This window comes from Lampetra planeri, chromosome 3, assembly GCF_965212315.1.
Source record: "Lampetra planeri chromosome 3, kcLamPlan1.2.h2, whole genome shotgun sequence".
Taxonomy (NCBI): Eukaryota; Metazoa; Chordata; class Hyperoartia; order Petromyzontiformes; family Petromyzontidae; genus Lampetra; species Lampetra planeri.
Window position 1 is genome coordinate 20,146,299 of NC_136109.1, and position 21,809 is coordinate 20,168,107.

At 47.1% G+C, this 21,809-nt stretch overlaps 2 protein-coding genes across 2 annotated transcripts; both read left to right on the top strand.

The window, feature by feature from the left end:
- The first annotated feature begins 457 nt into the window (after positions 1 to 457).
- On the top strand, positions 458 to 5,488 carry LOC144740335 (uncharacterized). The gene is made up of 3 exons (XM_078623208.1): positions 458 to 614; positions 1,850 to 3,588; positions 4,510 to 5,488. The coding sequence occupies exons 1-3, from the start codon at positions 554 to 556 to the stop codon at positions 5,317 to 5,319; spliced, it is 2,610 nt and encodes an 869-aa protein (XP_078479334.1). The 5' UTR covers positions 458 to 553; the 3' UTR covers positions 5,320 to 5,488.
- Positions 5,489 to 7,424: 1,936 nt separating this feature from the next.
- SPICE1 (spindle and centriole associated protein 1) lies at positions 7,425 to 19,245 on the top strand. Its single transcript, XM_078623219.1, has 16 exons — positions 7,425 to 7,562; positions 8,902 to 8,975; positions 9,813 to 9,860; positions 10,514 to 10,603; positions 11,074 to 11,176; positions 11,772 to 11,887; positions 12,761 to 12,881; positions 13,260 to 13,448; positions 14,368 to 14,585; positions 14,816 to 14,914; positions 15,341 to 15,428; positions 15,557 to 15,627; positions 15,970 to 16,171; positions 16,823 to 16,892; positions 17,759 to 17,816; positions 18,477 to 19,245. Exons 2-16 carry the CDS (start codon positions 8,907 to 8,909, stop codon positions 18,516 to 18,518), a joined length of 1,584 nt encoding a protein of 527 aa, XP_078479345.1. The 5' UTR covers positions 7,425 to 7,562; positions 8,902 to 8,906; the 3' UTR covers positions 18,519 to 19,245.
- The last annotated feature ends 2,564 nt before the right edge of the window (positions 19,246 to 21,809 follow it).

Genomic DNA, 21,809 nt, shown 5'->3' on the forward strand with positions numbered 1-21,809 from the left:
GCGCACACCCGACCACGTGCGCGCACACCCCGACCACGTGCGCGCACACCAGGACCACGTGCGCGTTGGACTGCAAGAGACGGCGTAGCCGGATGAGAACGCCTGGGTGAGCGACTCCCACCCATCCCCGGCTGCTCGGGGTGAGGGCGCTGTTCCCTCGCCCCCAACACGGGCATCGCAGTCGGGAGGCGTCGCCGCCGCCACCACCACCATCACAAACGTCGCCAACATCGTCATCACCATCATCACCAACGATCGTCATCTGCGTCGCGACGAGCATCGCTTCCGACTCGAGAAACTCACGGCGGCCGTCGTGTGGTCAGTGGAGGAGAGTGAGGCTCATGGAGGAGGTTCTGTGAGCATGGGCGGTGGGGTAGGGGACACCCCACACAAGAGGGAAGTCGAAACCGATACGCGCAGAGATGTTCACTGCGATACGGAGTTTCGGCGACGCCGGAGCGCTTGAGGACGAACGCGCCTACTGATGCAGAGATAAACGCGGGGGCCGACTAAGACGCGCCGGGGGTGTGGGTCCGCTCCCAGAGACGTGGGGATGCGGAGACACGCGGGGACACAGAGACAGACCGGGAGGCTCACCCCGAGAGGAAGGAGAGGTGAGACGATCGCTACCACCACGGCGAACATCACCAACGACGACCACTATACCACTACAGCCATCACCACTAACATCACCGCTACCGTCACAGCTAACAACATCGCCAGTAACATCATTACAACACCGCTAACTTCACTTACATCATGAGTTATATTACGTCACTATTTACATCATTACTCCCATCATCTGTATCAAAGACAAAGATCCCCCGTGTAGCCTGTAACAGACTGTCGGGGCAAGTTTTGTTAGCGAGCACCTAGGAAGGCCGGGGGGGGTGGCCAACACCACGCCCGGCCGCCTTTGTCTCCCCAGTGGCGATGTTTACACATTTGAGGCTGAGTCGACCTAGGAGAGGCCCAGCACTGGTTGGGATAATCGTCACCGGTGTTGGACCGTGACCGGGTCGCCAGGTTCGTAGCGCAACGCTCTTACCGCTACACTACCGCTCCGCTCCCGTCACCACCAACACCGATACATTCACCACTGCCATCGCGATAATAAATACTATACCAACACCACTACCATCACCTTCACCACAACTACCACCGCCCACCACCATATCACCACGACCACCACTGCAACAACCATCACCACTGCAACATCCACCCCACCCACGTATCAATTATGGGTTCAATTTCGACTTTCAGCCGCCAGTGATTTAAATCGTCGTGAGTTGAATGGTCTCAGTTCGGTGACAAATGAACGCACAAAAGGCATCACATTTGAATTGGGTTTTAACTTCGGATAAAACCCAGCTCCGAGGATTGAAGACGTCCGCTTGACTGCCATGCGATGAACACTTGTTGTAGCAGAGCACGTGAAAGTGCGTCCATTGGCGTCAATAAAGGTCACTTGAAGGGTTCTCTGAAGAACAGTCGCACAGGTATCTCCTGTGCACCGTCTATATATCACGGGGTGATGTATTGCTTACTGTGAGAGCTACAAATAGATTCTGCATCACATGACAAGACGCAAATAGCACAGATGGAATGAAATACAACATAGAAAACAACATCAATACTGCCATCTCCACAATCATTACCACCACTACCAACAAAATCTCCACCAATACCACCACAATCACCTTCACCACTACCACCACCAGCATGATCATCAACAACCACCACAAAAAACCATAACCAGCCCCACCAACATCACTATCATTACCGCCCCCTCCCCTTCATCAACCGGCCTCACCACCCCCCTAACCGTTTGCGTCCGCGTCTCTTTCAGCTCGCGGCGCTGACGACCGCGTGGAAGACGGTGACGGGGATGGCGACAGTAACGCAACCACGAAGTTTCACACCCAAACCGACCCCGCTGCCGCCGGCACCACCAGCATCGCCGCCATCTCCACCGCCCCCACTGGGCGCCGTCTGCCGTGCCCCGTCTGTGGCATGACCTTCGGCAAAGCGGCTGACCTGCGTCGCCACCAGTCGATCCACACGGGTGAGAAGCCCTTCGGCTGCTCGGGCTGCGGCAAGCGCTTCCGCCTGCGCTCGTACCTGGCGAGCCACCGGCGTACGCACACGGGAGAGAAGCCCTTCTCCTGTGCCGAGTGCGGGAGAAGTTTCTCGGATCGCTCGGACCGCAACGCCCACCAGCGCTCGCACCATGCCGCATCCGCCTGCCCGCTGTCGACGTCGTCATCTTTGCCGGCGAAGTCGCCGGCCCCCGCGCACGCTTGCGCCGTGTGTGGCCGCCGTTTCGCCAAGCCCTCGGCGCTGAGACGACACGAGGCCACGCACGGGGGCCCCGAGACCAAGCGCCACGTCTGCCGCGAGTGTGGCCGCGCGTTCCGGCATTCCGGGTCATTGGCCCGGCACGAGGCCGCACTGCACGGTAGTGCCAATGGCGGTGGCGTTGATAGGAATGTTGGCGATGGGATTGGTGGTGGCGGCAGCATTGGCACTGGCGGCCGAAGTGCTGGCAGCGACGACGGTGGTGTTGGTGGTGAATGTGGTGATGTTGGCATTGGTGCCGGAGATGCTGCTGCTACTGCTGCTGCTACTGCTACTACTGCTGCCAGTCTCGTGGGTGCCACGGCCAGTCCCGCAGTTTTCTCCTGCACCGAGTGCGGCAGGGAGTTTCGGAATGCCGCCGCGGTGGCCCGGCACGCAGCGGTGCCGGGGTCGTGCCGCGAGCCGCACGCGTGCGGTTTCTGCGGGAAGAAGTTCGCGCGGCCGTCCGTGCTGCTGAGACACGCGCGCACGCATACGGGCGAGAGGCCCTTCGTGTGCGCCGAGTGCGGCAGGGCCTTCACGCAGAAGGCCGTGATGGTGAAGCACCGCAGGGTGCACTGGCGCCAGAGGAAACTTGCTTCTCCTGCCGCTGTTGGCGGTACTGCCGAAAGAAGTGGAGAGGGTTGTGTTGCTCAAGGTGGCTCTGTGGGTAGTTGTGGTGGTAGTGGTTTCGTGGGTGTTGATGGTGATTTTCTGAGCGGTCGTAGTTATGGTGATGGTGGCGATGAGAGTGGTATTTGCGGTGATGGTGGTGCTACTGTTGCCACCACTGCTTTCACTCCTGCTTTCAGCGCTGCTTCCATTTCAACATTACCGTCTGCACTGTCTTCATCTGATTGTTCTTTATCTTCTGCTCAGTGTTTGTCTGACCGAACTTTAGCTCAATGTTATTTCCACGACGCTTCTCGGAGTTTATCGCCTTCGCAATATTCTTCAATTCCCTCTGCTGCTGCTCAGTCTTCTACGACGTCATCATTTCCTGCGTTGTCATCGTCGTCTAACCCCTCGGTGCTATCGAGCGATGGTGGTGGTGGTGAAGACGGTGGCTGGAAGAGTCACCCATGCCAAGATTGTGGCCGGGTCTTTGCGGACCGCGCGTACCTGGTCTACCACAGACGCACGCACACGGGCGAGAGGCCATACGTGTGCGAGGAGTGCGGAAAACAGTTCCGACACTCATCCAACCTCAGCCAGCACCGCATCGTCCACTCCGGTATCAAGGCCTTTAAGGTGAGCAGCATGTGGGTCAAATATGGGTTACAGCGCTAGATCTGGGTGTCTGCATGTGTCAGTCCGTAATGGCCGTGGTAGGTTCATCAGCCCCTTGTTGGATTAACAATACCTGTTTTTGGTTCATAATGGTTGTGTTGGCTTCATAATGGCCGTACCAGGATCATAATGTCTATCAGACACAGGAAGCACTACTGGTATCCACACTTGCATCAGTTTAATTCCCAATTAGGGTTCACATCAGTGGTGAGTGATATCAGAACCAATTCTGAGTCTCTCCTAGGTCGACTCGGCCATAAATGATTACCTGGTGTTTAGTAATAAAAACATCAGCATTGAGGAGACAAAAGCTGGTTGGGCAGGGTGCTGTCTACACAACCCCCTTGTGCGCCATGCTGGCCTTTATAGGTACTCGCGAATAGCACTTGCCCCAACAGTGTGTGTGGGCTATCCAGATATGTTTATTTTTGAAGGCTTACAAATTATCGCAGTTTTTTTAATCACCAAGTATTTGGCAACAATTGATCAATTTGGCTGGTATTCAATGGGGTAAATCCCTCATAGCAACTACAACTTTATATTGGATCATCTTTAAGAGCATTACTGTGCCTGCGTCTGACACATTGGCAGGCGAACCAACAGATGGATTGAGCTTAATGCATTCACACGTGGAAAAGCTTTCAAATCAACTGACCACATTGATCTGCTCAGCGACTGATTATCCCAACCAGTTCTGGGCCTCCCCTAGGTTCACTCAGCCTTAAACGAGTACCTGGTGCTGTGTGTAAACATCTCCACGACAGGGAGACAGGCGGCTGGGCGTGGTGCTGGCCACCCTTGAACAATATTCTGTTCAAGGCAATAACACGGGTGTGTTGGGCGGCATCCTTTTTCATCTTTGTCTGGTGTGGGGGGGGGCAGTGCGAGGAGTGCGGGAAGACGTTTGCCCGCAGCTCCTTCCTCAAGGTGCACGCGCGGGTCCACACGGGCGAGAAGCCCTACCGCTGCGTCGAGTGCAGCGCCTGTTTTGCGCAGCAGGCCGGGCTGAGGCAGCACGCGCGCCGACATCTCCGGGCTCGAGGTGCAACGACGGTGCCGGCAGAAGAAGAAGCACCAGCGGAATGTTCTTCAGGACTGTCGGTCGTATCGAGTCTACGTCGAGCGCCTCAACTGTCGGCGCTCTCGTCAGGACCTTCAACGCCGTCACCGGTGGTATCCCTTGTCGCATCAATGGTGTCTTCAGGAGCTTCCAGACCATCGATGGTGATGCCTCCGGTTTCGTCGGTGGTTTCTTTAGAACTTCCAGAAACATCGATGCGATGTCCAGTAGCATCAATGGTGTCTTCTGAATCTCAGGTTGCACCAGGACCATTAATGGCACCTACACCAGTACCATCAATTGTACCTCCAGTTTCATCCTCAGTGTCATCACATGTCCCTCTGCCAGTAGCATCAGCACCACAATCACTGCAATCATTCGTACCGACAGTGATACAATCAGCAGCTTCAATGACGCCTACAATATCAACGGAACTACCATCGGCACCATCGTCTGTACCGTCAACACCACAACAGCCGCTGCTCTGCTCAATGGTGGTGGTGCCCGTCGAGGAGGTGGTGGTGAGGGATGGCGAGGAGATGGAGGGTGGTGTGGAGGCGGAGGAGGAGATGGGAGAAGAGATGTCCTATCAGCGGCTGGCCATGTTGTTTGGTCAGGACGGGACGACGTGATCCAGAGGGTGACAAGAATGGACGGTCCTCAATGGGTTCTCGCCTCATGAAAAGTCCATGAATATTAACGAAAATGCAAACGCATACAATTAACTCCAGCATTTGCAGTATTTTATTTTGTACACATACGCGCAAAAATAAAAAGTTACTTGAATTTTGTAAAAAAAAACCTTCGCCGAATTTTTGTTTGATTGGATAAGGAGTGATTTAGTTTAGAGGCTCAATTCTGGTTCCTAAGCACTGCAAATAAGGGGCCGTCCATAAATGACGTCACGCACCTGGGGGGGGGTCAGACATTTGTGACGAGGGGGGGTTTGAGATGTGACGTCCCATCACATTCTACTTAATTAGACTTAATGTTTTCTCCTACAACATCAGAGTGCAGCGCCACATTAAATACGCACTACAATGACAATAGTTTAAAGCGATTTGAAGCATGTTTTATTTTGGGGGGGGGGGCAGAGCTTTGTGACGTCATTTAAGCTGGGTCTGACTTTGTGACGCCGTGTGACGAGGGGGGTCAAAAATCGTCCAAAATCGCGTGACGTCATTTATGGACGGCCCAAACGAGAATCTTAATTATGTATTACACTGGACTGGAGGAATCGGATGAACTATAAATCTCTTTTTCACAGTTGTCCAGCAGAGTCCCACAAGGGACACCGTGCACCCCCCACTCGTGGCCACCTTTCAGTCCCTCCAGAAAAACGCGATTATGCGATCGCAAGATTTCACGAAAAAATCAGCCAAAGTCCGCATATTTATGCGGGGGGCGCGTTTTTTCTAATACGCCGCACTTTCGCCGCATAAATTGCAGATTTCCGCGCGCAAAATATGCGGGCTTGCATGATTTCATAATCCCCGCATTTTCGTTGCAAAAAGTCACATATATCTTAGCAGAAAGTTGAAAAATGTTGCGTTTACTTCACACAAGCGCAGCCATTTCCCCTGTTGCCATGGGAACGTTATGAAGTGACGTCACTCATTACGCGACATCATTGAAAAGCTGCAAACCCCGCGATGCCAATGAAACCATGATGAAGCCCGCACATCTTTCTCATTTGCCAACAAACATAAGCGCAAAAGACCACGCAAAGCAGTTCCCCAGTGTGTTACATGACAGTGGGGGCAAATTATTTTGCATAGCTACCTCTGTAAAACAGGAAGCACACATTTTATTTTTTAATATTTTATTTATTCATTTTTACAGAAGTTGTAGCATATTCATTTTGTAAAGCTACAGAACTTGTTCGACTCAATGTTTTGTAAGTTTGAGCCATCTGTTTGTTAAGGTCTGAAATAAAACAAGATGAGAACTTAAATATTCCCAGCACTTTCTGTGATGTAGTATGCTTGCTTATCATAGGAAGTAATAAGAAATGACTCTTTACATTAAAGTAGTAGCCTAGTGAATAGGGTGTTGGGGGAATCACTTTTTTTTTCTCTTTTTCATCAAACCGCAGTTTTTGCAAGTTCCCGCAATTTTTGCAAGTTCCCGCAATTTAATCGCATAAAATTGCATAAATATCCCGCATATTCCATCGCATTTTTTAAGAAAACGTGCCGCATAATCAACGATTTTTGCCCGCAACAATCACCAAAAAACTCCGCGTTTTTCTGGAGGGACTGACCTTTACTACACACCACACCAGTGACACATTTTAGGCTCAGTCAACCTAGGGGTGGCCCATGACAGGTTGAGATGTTCGTCGCGGTGAGCGGGAATCGAACTCGGGTGTGCCAGGTTCGTAGCGCACTCTGCGCTAACCGCTACGACACTATCGCTCCCCACACACAACACACATAACACACACAATACACACGTAAAACACAACACAATACACACAACACAATACACACGTGTAACACAACACAAAACGCACAACACAAAAAACACAAACTCACACGCATAAAACAACACACAAACCAGGACACAAAACCGAACACACAAACATAACACACCACATAAAACACAAAATATAACACACGCGCCACCCTGCCGGATTATAAGACGCAGCAAACCGCACCCCCCTCCACCCCACGTAATAACGGTGTCATCGTGACGTCACCCGCGATGCGTTTACACGACGTCATCGCTGTAAAGCTTGCGGCGGTGACGTCATCGGGGCCCGCGCTGTGAGCGCGCGCTTCAAACGACGACGACGGCGGCGGCGTTCAGAGGCTGAAAGTTCGGCGGAAGGTGGAAGGAGGTTGGTTGTAGAAGAAGGTCGTCCACAACAGAGGTGGGGTTTTGTTGTTGTTGTTGTTGGGTGAGATCGCGTATATGTTGTGTCGTTAAAACCCGACACGGCCCAAAGTCGTCAGCTTCGTAGTCCACGTAAACAGAAGGCGCCAATTCGTGACGAGAGCGCGGCGTGTTGAAAGAAGCAAATCCACAACATTTTACAGATCCGAGGACGACGTTTACTCACCGGTAACTATTACAACCGGCCTCATCAGGCGGACAGACTTTACCACCCCCAAGGGAGAGATCGTTTACACAACTTCGGGTGCGCAGCCGGCACCGAGCGCCATAGGGGGGGGGACGTTTAAAAGGTCAACACACAAAGGGCAATTCTAGATTTGAAGCTTTCGTGACTGTAAGGATTCATACTCTTAGGTTATATAATGTTTTCAGATAAATAATGAAATCTTGGAAATACTGATTACATAATTATTTCATTTCTATTATTTTTATTACTTATTTTTTCCTACGTGACTTTACCGAAAACACCTAAGAGTATACAAAGGGCAACACACAGAAGGCGGCTTCTCTTGTCAGGGGGCCGAGTGTTGGGCAAGACGTGCCCTATGTTAGCTGCAATGGGCCGTGGCTCGTATAGCCAACACTAAGGCTTGCTCGGAGAGCATTGGCGAGGTTTGAGGCTCACAGGGCCAGACTTTAGGGCTCCTCATTAGACCTCCTTTGCCAGTACCAAAGTATTATAATAATAATAGGGGTGTTCCCCTTTTTTCTGGCAACAAAACTAAAACCTTTTTACGAGGATTCATGTCTGCATTAACCACAATACTTGCAGTCAAAATGGGGGGTTAACCCAAATGCGTAGCTTGCGTATGGGGGGTCTACTGACAATGCGCGTACGCATAGGAAACGGGGGGGGGGGGGGGGGGTGAAGCCTCGATAATAATTTGTCTACATTGGCCTTCAAATGAGCCACAGTTCAGTGTCTTCAGTTGTCAGACAACAAGTACTAGCGGGAGAAGTGGGACTGTGGGAGAGGTGTAACTTCGTGTGTCACCGTGCCCCTGACTGCAGCTATCACACAGCTCGGCAAAATAAGTGGCCAAGGTAGGCAACTTAATTCTTTAATGCAGCCGGAGGTGGACTATGTTTGCTTAAACACGTTAATATTATTAATCCTTGATCGTTTCTGCGTGGATTAAATATCGGTCGTTCTATAGGATTCGGGGTGGGGGGTGCGTCAAGCGTACGCACGCATGTGGGGGGGGGGATGTAAAAAGTCCGCGTGCGTACAGGGAGGGGGGCTCAAGTTTTGTCAGAAGTTTGCGTACCTACTCAATGGATGTCCCCTCAAGGAAGGTGGCGTTTCTCCTCCACAGTGGTGATGCCTCCACCGTCCTCGCGGAGTCGGCCGCTGCGGATGAAGACAGCGACACGGAGGCCGGAGTGGGACGTGAGTTTCCCCGCGACGCGAGCTTACTGTGGAAAATAAGAAAATACCATATCCTGTCAACCCATACGGTTTACCCTCATTCTCGTACAGGGAAATTGAGTTTTCAGGTTCATACGGCATACAAACGTTTCAATGCGGGCAACAACAACAACAAAAATGTCTATTTGTTTGTGTTTCTCCCTTGTGATGGGACTTTGTAGGATAAACTTTGGGATTTAAAAGGGCACGGTGTGACCAATAGGGTCTGAATTGATCTGTAATAAGGTAGGCGCTGATAAGGGCTTGACAGGTATGCAATACCTCGAGAAATGTGATTTTTTTTTTATATCAATGTAATTGACAAGAACTACGAAAACTAACAAGTCACTACCCCCCTCCCACCCCAAAAAACTACAATTTGGCTGAAATGAAAAAAAACTCGATTGTTTTATTTCCAAAAGTCAGTTCCAAGAAGAATAAGTGTCTGTGGGGCTTCAGTGTAGGCAGCAGAGGGCAGCATCGTAAATTCAGTCGCCTTCGCCAATATGGTGAAGTATAATGAAATTGCCCACCCAGCCTGCCCGTTTGTGGGCAGGATGTGTCTGTCTTTAGTGTGTGTAGAGTATATTCGGTGGCAAAATTCTGGCGCACTGTACTACAAACCTGGGTTATATTACCGGCCACGGCTAATAGGTTCTGATATGACTTAGTGGCCGGTGATACCCGAACCTGTTCTGGGCCTCCCATAGGGAGATCAACTCAGCCTTAAATAAGTACCTGGTATGGTGTGTTAACTTTATCACTGACGAGACAAATGCAGCTGCACTGGTTATCATTGTTTTTATTTGCGTGTTACAGGACACTGTCTCTGACCTCACCGTATACCGTGCCACCCCTCAGGAGATGGTGAGGATTTTTTCATGTCTGAGTAGCTCTAAGGGTGGGATGGTGTACTGGCAAGCTCCCACACTAGGCCTTTAACCTTATCTTTGTAAGTTACCCCCTGTTAAGCTTTGCTTCAAATCAAGATTAAGCTTTGCTTGTTGATGATATTAGAAATCCTATAACCAGACTGCTTTTAGCCTGCCATGAAAATGTGGAATTTCCATCACTGGCTCAGGGTTACAGATGAATGAGTGCCGGTCACACTCATTTAGTCAATATTTTTGGCAAAGCCTTGCCTAAAATGACAATTATAAACCTGACACTCCCATTTTGAACCCTTCTAATAAACACACACAAACCCATTGTTCAAACCCAGGACAAAGGCAGTGTTTGCTTAGTGTCTCAGACATTCTCATTATGAACCCTCTGAGAGAGGCACACACCTGACCCAGAGCATTAACCTGGGATTTTAAGAGTGTTGGCTTTGTGTCAATATCGCTGGTGTGATATAATCATTATAAACCATCTTACAGATTTACACCCAATCCCTGGGATTGAACCTTAAATCTTGGATCTCTGCCGTGTTGGTGAAGTGTATCCTTATCAGCCTTATTGGTCCTGGATCGATGTTTCTGACATGTCCATCATGAACCTTTATGCATTTTCGTTGGCAGGAGAAGCGTCGCGAGAATTCCCGATCATCAAATGAAACTCGGCCCTGGTCTCGTGGATCAGGATCGCACAACGCAATGGTAACACGGGAGGTCAGTATATCTGTGAGTGTGTGTACCACAGTTGGCAGTGGGGAGCACAGGTGGTGCATCTGTCAGTCATCTCTATCAGCCCATAACACCTCCGTCTGTCCCGTGACCTGCCAGCCTTCAACACTTCATGTGGGCTCAAAGTGCATCCAGCCTGGCACAATGGTATTGTAGTATAACACTGCACTATCAATCCATCAAGTGATATCTGAACCCCTTCTGGACCCCTGCTAGGTCGATTCGGCCATAAATGAGCACCTGGTATGTTCAGTAAAGGGGAGAAAAAGGAAGCTGACCATGGTCCTGGCCACATCACCCTCTCGTGCGCTGTGCTGGCTAGTAATATGTGCTTGCTTACAACACTTGCCCCAAAAGTCTATTACATTAAGGCTATACGGGGGATCTTTGCATGTATCTGTGAGTGTGTGTTTACAAAACCTCTCCATCCATGCTTCCCTGCGTTTGTGCTCTAGGTTCTCTCTCCATGGAGAGATATTCATGATGTTCTGTCAAAATCGGATCAAACACTGGTGGATGCGAGGGGTGTGTTTGGAGAAAGACTCTTCCGACACGCTGGTTTGTATAACTGATGCCCTCTGACCAACCGATGCCCTCTCCAAATCACCTCTTCACCAATTCTCCACCTCACAATGTCACCCACTCACCAAATTACCCACCAACTCACTCCCTCAACAACTCACCCATTCACAAACTCACCAACTTATGAAATCGAGCAATCGCTAGCTCACCCACTCAGCTCGTGGTCCCATGCCAGCCCAGCCGATTTGACACCAAGGAGTTGAAAATGTCAGCCCCCAGGATCCCATTCCTGTCCCATTCAGCACATGTTCACCTGGGCTGACCTGATCAATCATGATGTCATGAGGTGAAATCAGAGATGCATATTTTATGTATGTTGTTATGTTAGCATTTCTATACACTTGTATGTTTGTCTCTATATATATTGCTCATATGTCTCTGTTTCTATATGTATCTTTGTGTCGATATGTATGTTTGTGTATGCGTGAGTCTACGTCAATGTGCCCATTTATGTAGCTCTGTATGTATGTTTGTCTTCATTATATGTGAATGTCTCCATCTATACACCCATAGGTATGTATCTGTGTACGTATGTGTTTGTCTCATGTACGTCTCGTGTGTATTTGTGCAGGTTTCCCAGCCGTGACCCGTGCCCCTGGCGTGACCTCGTATGACCCTCTCCTAGCCTCACCACCCCCTTGCCGCACTCAGCTTTCCCTGCTCAGTGAATCCGTCATGGCAACACGGGTGAGCTACAGCACTAACACGGTGCCACAGTAATCGCTATAGTCCTGACACACTACACAATATTGCTTTATCCCTACACATGTACTACTCCAGCCCAGATATTCACGCGACACTAGCCAACATACTAATACTGTTCTACACAAAACATGATAGTCGTGGCGCAGATATTCACAGCTCTGGCATTACGTTCAGCACTAACAGTATTCATAATATTGATATGACAGTACAGTACCTTGTCCATACACTAGCCCTGACAATCACACTACCATAGCATTTAAACTTCACTACACTTTCATACACCACAACATCAGCCAATTAACATTAAATTAAACTGTGCAAATGTCTTTAGCCTCAAAAAGTGTTTGAAATGTAAGTTGGGGGAATTGTTCTACCCTGTGGGTTCAATCCCAACCCCGACGACTATATAGTTGGAATTTGCATGTTCTCCGCGTGGTCGATTGTATTTTTTTCCGGGTCCTCCGGTTTTTCTCTCCACGTTTATAAACATGTGTTTAGAGTATTTAGCCGCTATAAATTTCCACGTGATAAGTCACTTTGTTTACCTATTATTTGTAGCCAGGTCGCTTATTGGGCCTTACCTGGTAAAATAAAATAGCTTTTAAAAAGTTTTCCTAGTTTAAATGGGTGTATGTATGTCTATATATGTGACATCACATCAACCTACCTACTAATATATTTTGCGGGATGCACTTTATTTCTCCTGGAAGAAATGTCTAAGTTGGTGACTATATTACTCTATACATCGTTATTTGTGATGTGTGTAATATTTGTGTGTATGTGTGTACATATTGGTGTGTGTTTATACACGTGTGCATATTTGCGTGTGGGTGTAAATATACCTCTCACATTCAGGCTTTGAACGACATTGGGAGCGAAGCTGAACATCATTGGAAGGGATCACATAACCCACGATCCATCCAATCAGACGAAGACCTGGATGTGACTCCCTCTTCGCAGCCGAACCCCCGTGGAGGTCAGGGGCTTCTCATTTAGTACAGGCCCAGGCTGTATTTTCCTAGACCAGCTCTAGGCAGCACTATCCTAAATTGGGCCCAAGTTGAAACTTCAAGGAAAATTCAGCCCAAAAACAGATGGCTCTTCTCTATAAACCACACATTTAGGATGTTTGGTACACGTTGGAATTTCTTTAGCATTGAAATACTCTGAAGTGATTTTTCAGGCTTGTTCTAATGACAACATTACAGTGATTGTGGGAAAAAATTCGAAATGTTTAGATTTTCCTAGTTACAAACATGTAGAACATAATTTAGATGGTTCACCCGCAAAATACTATATAGATATTTGGATGTCTGTGTGTACTGTACATCAATATGGGCACGTGTATTCACAGCCGCTCTTAACAACACGGAAGCTGTGCAGCGCGTGGCCTCACGACTCTGCCAGGGAGAGTCAAAGGAGGATGGTGGGAGCCTCCCAGCAAACAACGAACACACCCTCCCACAGAAAGACTCACGTCACAACAACAGCAACAACAACAGCAGCATCGATAGCAGCAGCAGAAAGCATAGTAACTTTGAGGGTAAGATATTTGTTGTGATCATGGTATTGGAAGTACACGCTAGGGTGAGAAGACACATTACCAGCACCGCTGAGGTCCAGTTTCAAGGTTCGCACCCTGGGATCGAGTGTTGCTGACTCAGTGATTCGTAATGGCCATGTAAGAGAGACTAATCCCCGCAGCTTGAGCTCAGTGGTGCAAGCTGAATGTCTGATATTATAATCTATAAACCTGACATGGCCATTACTATCCTCCTGGGAGCCACCCACGCTCAAGGCTTGAACCCAGGACCTCATTACAGATGGCTTAGCATCTCCAATATGACCATTTATTAACATAGCATCATCTTCCTAAATTCTACACAGCCGTAATGAACCCACAAAAAGACACCCAGACCCAAGGCTCAGACTGAGTTCATGAACAGATACCTTGGGAGTATTTTCCCTTCACATGCATGGGTTATCTCCGGGTGCTGCAGTGTCCTCCCATATGCAAATGCTCCTTAAAAAGGAATACACTAAACATCCGAATGCAGGTTCCTCCTTGAGAATATTATTGTAGCTTTCCTGGATAAATTGAATATAATTATTGTTATTGTGTGAGATATTGTTTTTGTGAAATTATTATTCAAAGCCTAGGTGGTTCCACTCATCTCTGTTGACAGCCCTGAGGGAGTGGTGGAAAGTCCACATTCCCCTGGTGGGAGCCACTTGTTCCATAAGAAAATGATTACTTTTGAATTAAGACAAAAGAGTGCCACTCATTTAATCAACCCCAGAGGGATGATGATGGTGGAGTTTTTTTTTTTTATAATTCAGTGATGGTGATTATGGTTTTATCAATCATTTAGCAATAATAATATTTACGACATTGCAAGGGTTTTTGTGTGACACTGAGCAACTGTGCAAATGCTTTTCCCTTTCCCTCCACCTTTATGCAGATCCAGAATTGGCCTCTAAAGTTCATCAGCTTTTGTCCCGACTGGAGATTGCTGTAAAGGAGTGTGGACGCACGGACATAGGTGTCTCCGAGTCTCCAGCATCTGCCTCCCCAGATGCTAGAGACTTGGAGTCCTTGACTCCAAAATCTCTTTCTCCGTGGGTCTACGCAGAGGCTGCACTGAGAAACTTGGAAAAAGTGACATCACTACTCACTGAGGTGTTGATGGTTATCCTGGCGGTGGTGGGTATGGGTAGTGGTGTTTTCGGTGATGGTGGTGTTGTTGGTAGTGATGGTGGTAGTGAATATGATGCTCATATTAATGCGTGGTCATGATTTTAATGATGTTACTAATTATGATTGTTATCATTGATTCTGTTGACAATGATGCTAATAATGGTTATATAAATGTTACTAATGCCTACGGTGTTGATGGTGCTATTTGGTAGACCCGGAACGAGGTGTCTCGTCTGCGTGAGGAGCGATCCCTCCTCCTCGCCATTACAGCCGAGATGATGTCAACCCGCGATGACATCGCTCTCCTGCAGGTACCATATGCTGCCTTTCGCTCTGCACGAACAGCACCTTTCGGTGTGCTTGGTGGTCACATGGCTGTGCTTATTAGGTGCTTGCTAACAATATGAATGTATGACCTTGTGTGATAAATGGTGAGGTTCATTGTGTGAAATTTAGAAAATTATGTTGATGACATTTTCGTGTAGTTTCTGATAAGGATGATGTTGATACCAATGAGGTGAATAATGATCATAATACTCAAGATGACAGTGCTACTGTGATAATGATGTGTGAAAATAATGTTATCTGATGTCAATTATTTAACTTTTGGTGGTGGTGGTGATGTAGGTAATATATATGCATGTATGTTGAACTGTTCCACCATACATAGCCAACCGTTTTAATAGGTGCTGATGATGGTTTTGAAGCTACTGCTTATTATGCTGTTGGTGTTACAGGTTCGTCTGCAGCATCATGTTGTCTCTGTGGAGGAGGAGATGATGACCGTCAGGCACACACTGGCATCGCTCAGCTCGTCTAGTCCCGGTGACTCAGCTGATCATCTCCAACCCATTACCATCACACAGCTTTTTACATTGTTTTTTTTACTATTGTGATGGTGGTTTAGTTGTCAATGTTAGTATTGTGGTTGCTTTCTTGGTGTTGATGTTCAGGCACTACTGGGAAATCAGCTCAGGTTCTAACCCAACAACTGTCACAGAAAAATGCTGAGAGAGATAAACAGGTGAGATGATGATGATGCCTCCAGTGGGAGGTCGCTCATTCTTCTCTGTTGCCCCCATGATCTGGATGTCTCGTACCTCATTAAATCCACCCTGTTGATTCCTTGCCCCTGTTCAAGTCCAGGCTCAAGACTTCCCCTTTTCCCTCTGCCTATTTATGCCTCTATTTACAAAAAACACCCACCCCTTCTTTACAGCGTCTGGAGTAGTGATCACATTTAGATGCTAAATACAAATTCCATTGGTCATAAAAATGCCAATATTTTGCTACTGCTGATATTGATTCTGCTTCTAATGTTATCTGCTTCTAATGTTATCTGCTTCCCCTCCACACAACTGGGCAGGAGGCAGCTGCAAGGTCTTCCCTGCTGCAGCAGGTGGAGCAGCTGTCGCTGCAACAGGCAGCTGCTTGGGGCAGACTCCAACAGCTACAGCAGCAACAGCTCCCAACAACTGAGGCAGTTTCTCCCCCCATCTCTCCCATCCCGCCCCTCCCTCCTCGCCCCTCCCTCTCAACCCCGAGTCCTGAAGGATCCACACTTTCAGGTGGGAATGGCAAGGTCTTGATGACCCCCAATGTTAACAAAGCATTGTGTTGTCAGTATTATAAATACAATGGGACAATGAGAGGATGGCTGTGGTGATGAACCCTATTTAGAGCGGTAGTAGATTTATGATGGTTTCAGGGTAATGAGCTCAATTAAATGTTTAGCCAATATTAATGTCACAGTGTGGCAGAGGGGTTGGTTGTGTCAAAATTAGGAGTTGTAATAAGAGTGGAAGCATTACGCTGTATTCTAGCTCCTGATCATGTAATGATAATTGGGCCTAATACAATTTATGCATGTCCGTATTCTCGACTCGGTGACATTGACAATCTGGTCATGTAAAGCTAAGCTCCAATACAGGAGAAAGTGTTTCTCGGCATCATGATTTTGTTTTCAAAATCAGGGCAACTGCAGATTATGTTAATAAATAAGTGCATGTGGCGTGCTGATGAGCTCCACTATCACAGGCATTAAGGCAAGTGGCAGTAGGCTTTCAGCCATGTGATTAATAATGAGTGGGTCTGTTTATGAAAGCAAGTGTATTATACTCGTGAACCCCAATGACACCGAGTGTGCGAGGCGAATGAGTGACCATCTGGCATACCATGCTGATGAACTCAAATAAAGATGAATTATGTATTGTTTTCAGGATCCCAGCAAAGACTCCCACAGGTATCCATGGAGCTGCCAGACTTAAGAAAACCCAGGACCCACACACAGTAAGGATGTCATTTAATGGAGTGTAAGAGCTGCTGATGAGCTCCAATAAGGGCTTTGCCAAGTTATCTGATTGGGTATCCTTATTATCATAGTGTTCAACTGAAACCAAACGATTTCCAGTTCAAACCTTAATCAGGGTTTGACTCGGCTTAGGATTACCATCAAAATCATCCCTCCAAGGTTGATCAAATGAATAGCATCGTTTTTGTGGGAGGAGTCAACAACAGAGGTTACCATTCTGTAAAAAGACTGGCCACCACTTTGATAATGTGGAATTTCCCCCAGCGGCTCGGGGTCATCGATGAAGATGAGTGGTCCGTCATTCGTGTGAGCAGGATGACACTGACTTTAACTGCCCTGTGTAGTGTAAACACAGTTGTCACATATAGGGTGGCAATGATTATACCCACTTATAATCCACAATAATGACACGGTTGTTTGTGTGTGTCATAAGAGTATGTGTTTGTGTGCATTTTTGGGGATTGGCGATGCAGTGGTGTTTGCATTGTGCAATGATCCTGGTGACCTTGGTTAATCTCACAGCCATGGATTGCATCAATGGTACCACCACCTCTTTGAGCTTGTGGATATTAATACGTGCTTACGAATCTTAAGTTTTTCTGGGTTATGTAGTGGGCAGCAGACGGCAGTACATAACTCAATTCCTGTACTGCACTTATGTGCTCCAATATCTGTACTCCCCACATTCACAAACCGGCACTGACCAGCATGGTGAAGTATGATCAAGTCATCCACATGACCTGCACGATGTGGGGAGGCCCTCGTACTGCAATATATTGACACATTGGGCTGTTTATCCCAACTGTCCATACGGCTAAACATGTGATCTCTGTTTTTTTGTCAGAGTGGACGTGGGAGCTGGTGTTATATCGGACACTGTATCTCATCGTGCCGATAACAAGGTATGACTCGTAATGTATCATATGACTGCTAACATGATTTCTCGTGTATCATATGACTCTCCTCACATTAGTATTCGACTGGGTGTCAATGTGTCAGAACAAGGCGTGTAATGATTCATCACTTCCCGTAACTTTCAATGAATTGTAACGATTCAGATTTGTAATGTGGCACAATCATCAATCTATCTCATGTTTGTTATCTCATTTGTATTGTATGTCTTGTGTGTTCTGTTGTTTTTTCTCTGATTACATTCACATTTCATATAATTTTCATATGACAAATATGATCAGTACTATGATTTAATGCATGTGTCTTCTGTGAATAAATGTATTTTAATCAATGAAGCATTACATTCAGAGTAAGAAGACCCGGCTCAAAGTTGTAAAATAGTGGGTTAGCACAGTCCATCATCATGATCATTAGATCATCTTCTGAGATTGATCAATCTGAATAGCACCACCGGTGTCTATCCTATCCTATGAAGAGGCTTAATTCGCTTATAGGAATGTGGAATTTCCACCCCTCAGGCAGGGCTGCTAATGTTGACTAGCCACTACCCCATGCTCATTGGAGCAGGGCAAATATTTGACTTTGATCATGGGGATCTTGCTCGTGTTGGTGGCGATGATAATGTTTTAGAAATGTTATCCTTTTTCCAGGATGGAGGTGGTTGGTTTGCGCTATCTCACGCTGTGGTCTGAAGTGATGCTGGGAGGTCAACGTCGTCATTACTTTCCTGATCGTCAATAGAAGCAGCAGCAACGATCTCTTCGACTAAAAATACCAACATCACTATTACTAATATCGTCATCATAATTACAATCATCAATAACATAAACATTATCGTTGTCAACATTATCAACATCTGAATAATCACAACATAAACATGAATTTACATAATGAACGTCACTACTATTATCAAAACCATAATCAATTACATTATCTGCATCAGCTTCGTCAGCCTCCACATAATTTTCACCAGCGGCAACTCTACAACAATCGCCACAGCCCCACAACAATCGCCACAGCCCCGTCTACAAAACCACCCCATCACGAAGTTCCATCGTCACTCACGTCTATGTGTTGCACTCGCCGATTTTAACGATGTTTTTTTTGTCGTCAGTGTACTTATTCATATTATTTGGGTCTTTCAGTAAAGCCACGTAGATATAAAAAAAATCATAAAAAATATCACGTTTCGATCGCAACACAAGCAACCAAAATCGTTAACTCCGGCCCCTATCTACGTGCCCAACCCTAAACCATATTTTAATTACAATTATTAAAAAAAGTGTGTATGTAACGTTTATTTTTAATAATGATCTTGTTATACAGGTCTGTTATGCAAGTCACAACAACATGTATTCTTAAATAATATTTTTAAAGTGATCTAAATCCAACAATAAACGGTTATAGTATTGTAATAAACCTCTCTTGTGTTAGTCTCTTGTGTTTGAAGTGTAATTTGCAAGGGTTGAGGTGACGGTCAAGGCCCCTCTTAGCTCGCGGGCCCAGCCGGCTTTCTTCGGGAGGGAAACCAGGCAAGGCCCGTGGTCTCGCGGGATCCTGTGTCAGGGTAGGCCTCGGGTAACCGAGCACGTAATTCATGTTGAAAACATTACTCGCGGCCTTCATACATTTAACAGGGTCGTTAATAATCTAAATCGGTTTAATGATGCAACCCTAAAGTATAGGGTTTTATGAGCTCTACTGTAACAAGCCACCGTCGAACTACAGTAGGCGACACGTGTAGCGTTACTGTAATGCGGTTTACATTATTTTTTTTTACTCCGAAACTTTAACGGACACTCAAATCTGCGGTTAAAACAGGAGCGAGTGCTGTGTGTGTGTTGGCAAGGGCCAAATGTTCTCGTGGGTTCCTTGTTTTGGCTGCGGTGTTTACTCCCGTCGCCCCTGGCAACGTGGCTGCCACGTGTGCCCTTACAAGGACTTTCCGCCGGCTTTTCCGAGGAATTCCGTGGCCACCCCGACGTACGTCACGCCAGCGCGACCAATGGCATGCACCGGGGGAAGCCCCCCTCCTCCCCTCCCCCCCTTTGTTTTGCACCGTGTTGTTGATGGTCGCCCAGGGTGACGGTGCCCCTGGGTGTCACGCTGGGACATTTGTAATGAGAAAGAAGGGGGGAAAAAGGATTTTAAGCACTTAGCCAAACATTGTTCGGGGTAGCCTACGTTATTTTTAGTGTGGAATTCATACGCTTGAGTGTGTCAAGGCGGGGGTTTGCGCTGTCAGCTTGAGTTCCAATCGGGTGAAATATATTTATTTCATCCCAATGCGCCCATTTATAATTGTCGAATTTCAAGGGTTTCCCCTGCTTACACAACCAATCGGGCGGTTCTTGGTTCCATTTGTGCAACTTACACGTTCCCGCGACAGGGCCAAGTCTGGCTATAGAACGACCGCTGTTCACTGTCCACAGACGGGTGCTTGCCATTGTATCGACTCCGGATAAATAATGTTGTTTGTGGAAATTACACATTCCCATGGCGTGGGTCAGTCTATTCATTGGACAACCACACTTGACTTCAACGAAGTATTTCTTATGTATTCACCCCAGAGGCATGGAGATGGACTGCGTTAACCCCCCAAATGATGGCGAGTCGAGCGATTGCCAGATCTCTGGGCTGATAATTCGATGTGTAAAGGTGCTCAATCTATCAGGATTATAATATAATATTCCGAACTAATGTCCATAACCTCTAACCTCTAATACTAAGCTCTCACCTCATCTCAAATCCTATCCCTTGACTCTTATATCCAAGCTATGCACCTTAAACCGTAACCCTATATGAAAACTAATTTTATATTCGTCAGCTAAAATCTAAAGAATCAGCAATCGTAAAGGACTGATAAAAGCAACTCGGGAAAGAGCTGTGATTGGACGAAGCTCTTGTCTATGAGTGGATGAAAATCTGGGGGAGTAGTAGCCACTCCCATATAAATAGTGGGGGGGGGGGGGATTGGGGGGTTATTGCACTGTCAGCCCGGCATCCTACGCTTCTTCCCTGTCACGGCTAACATCAGTGGCGAGTGATACCTGAAGCAGTCCTGGGCCCACCCTGCAACAACACGCACGGAGCAATGCGGTGATGTATGGTCAAACAACCCGACGACATTCGGTGCAGGGAGGCCTCCTGTAAATTATTAATATTATTTTTATTAAATCGCATTCATGATAATCTCCATTCATTATTTGGACTCGGAGCCAGCGATGGGAATGCTACTCTCCTATGCCGGGAGCCAGTCTATTCACAAGCTGACTACTGTTGCAGCGATAACATGTTTGCTATAATTAGCAATTGAAAGTTATTTATTGCTCAAATGAACATTGAAGCGGTGATCATCTCCTGTTTCAGCCCTGAGTCAGTGATGAATATTCCTCATTTCCCATGGTGGGGGAAATCTATCCATATGGCAAGCACTGTTGACTTCCCCACAAAGTGGCACTCAATGTATCGACACGGGAGGTATAATAGAGTAGGTTAACCACCAACCATCTTTACGATTGCGAGTCGCTCACTCTTCCACCTAGGGCTCCACGGTGGTGAGATGTTAACTGCATCGCCTGGTATGTTGAAGGGTGTGGGTTCGCTCCCGACCCTGACGCCTGCTGTATATTTGGGGCTTGCAGCGTCTTTCTCCCCGTGGTCGTGTGGATTTTTATCTGAGTCCTCCGGTTTTTACCTTCACATTTAGAAACATGTGTTTTAAAGCATTTGGCTGCTATAAATATCCACGTGACAAGCCACTTCATTGAGCTATCATTTGTGGCCTGGTCGCTTCTGAAAAAAAAGAGCTATATAGCTATTTAAAAAAAGTTATAATATCGCTAACACGCCAGCATTTGTATTAAACGTTATAACTTCATTAATCGTGATAACAGCGTTAGAATTAAGTAGGTACAGTGTTTTAATAAACGAAGGGCCGTTACCGGATAAGATATGAGTCGTCGCTTGATATTAGCCACGAC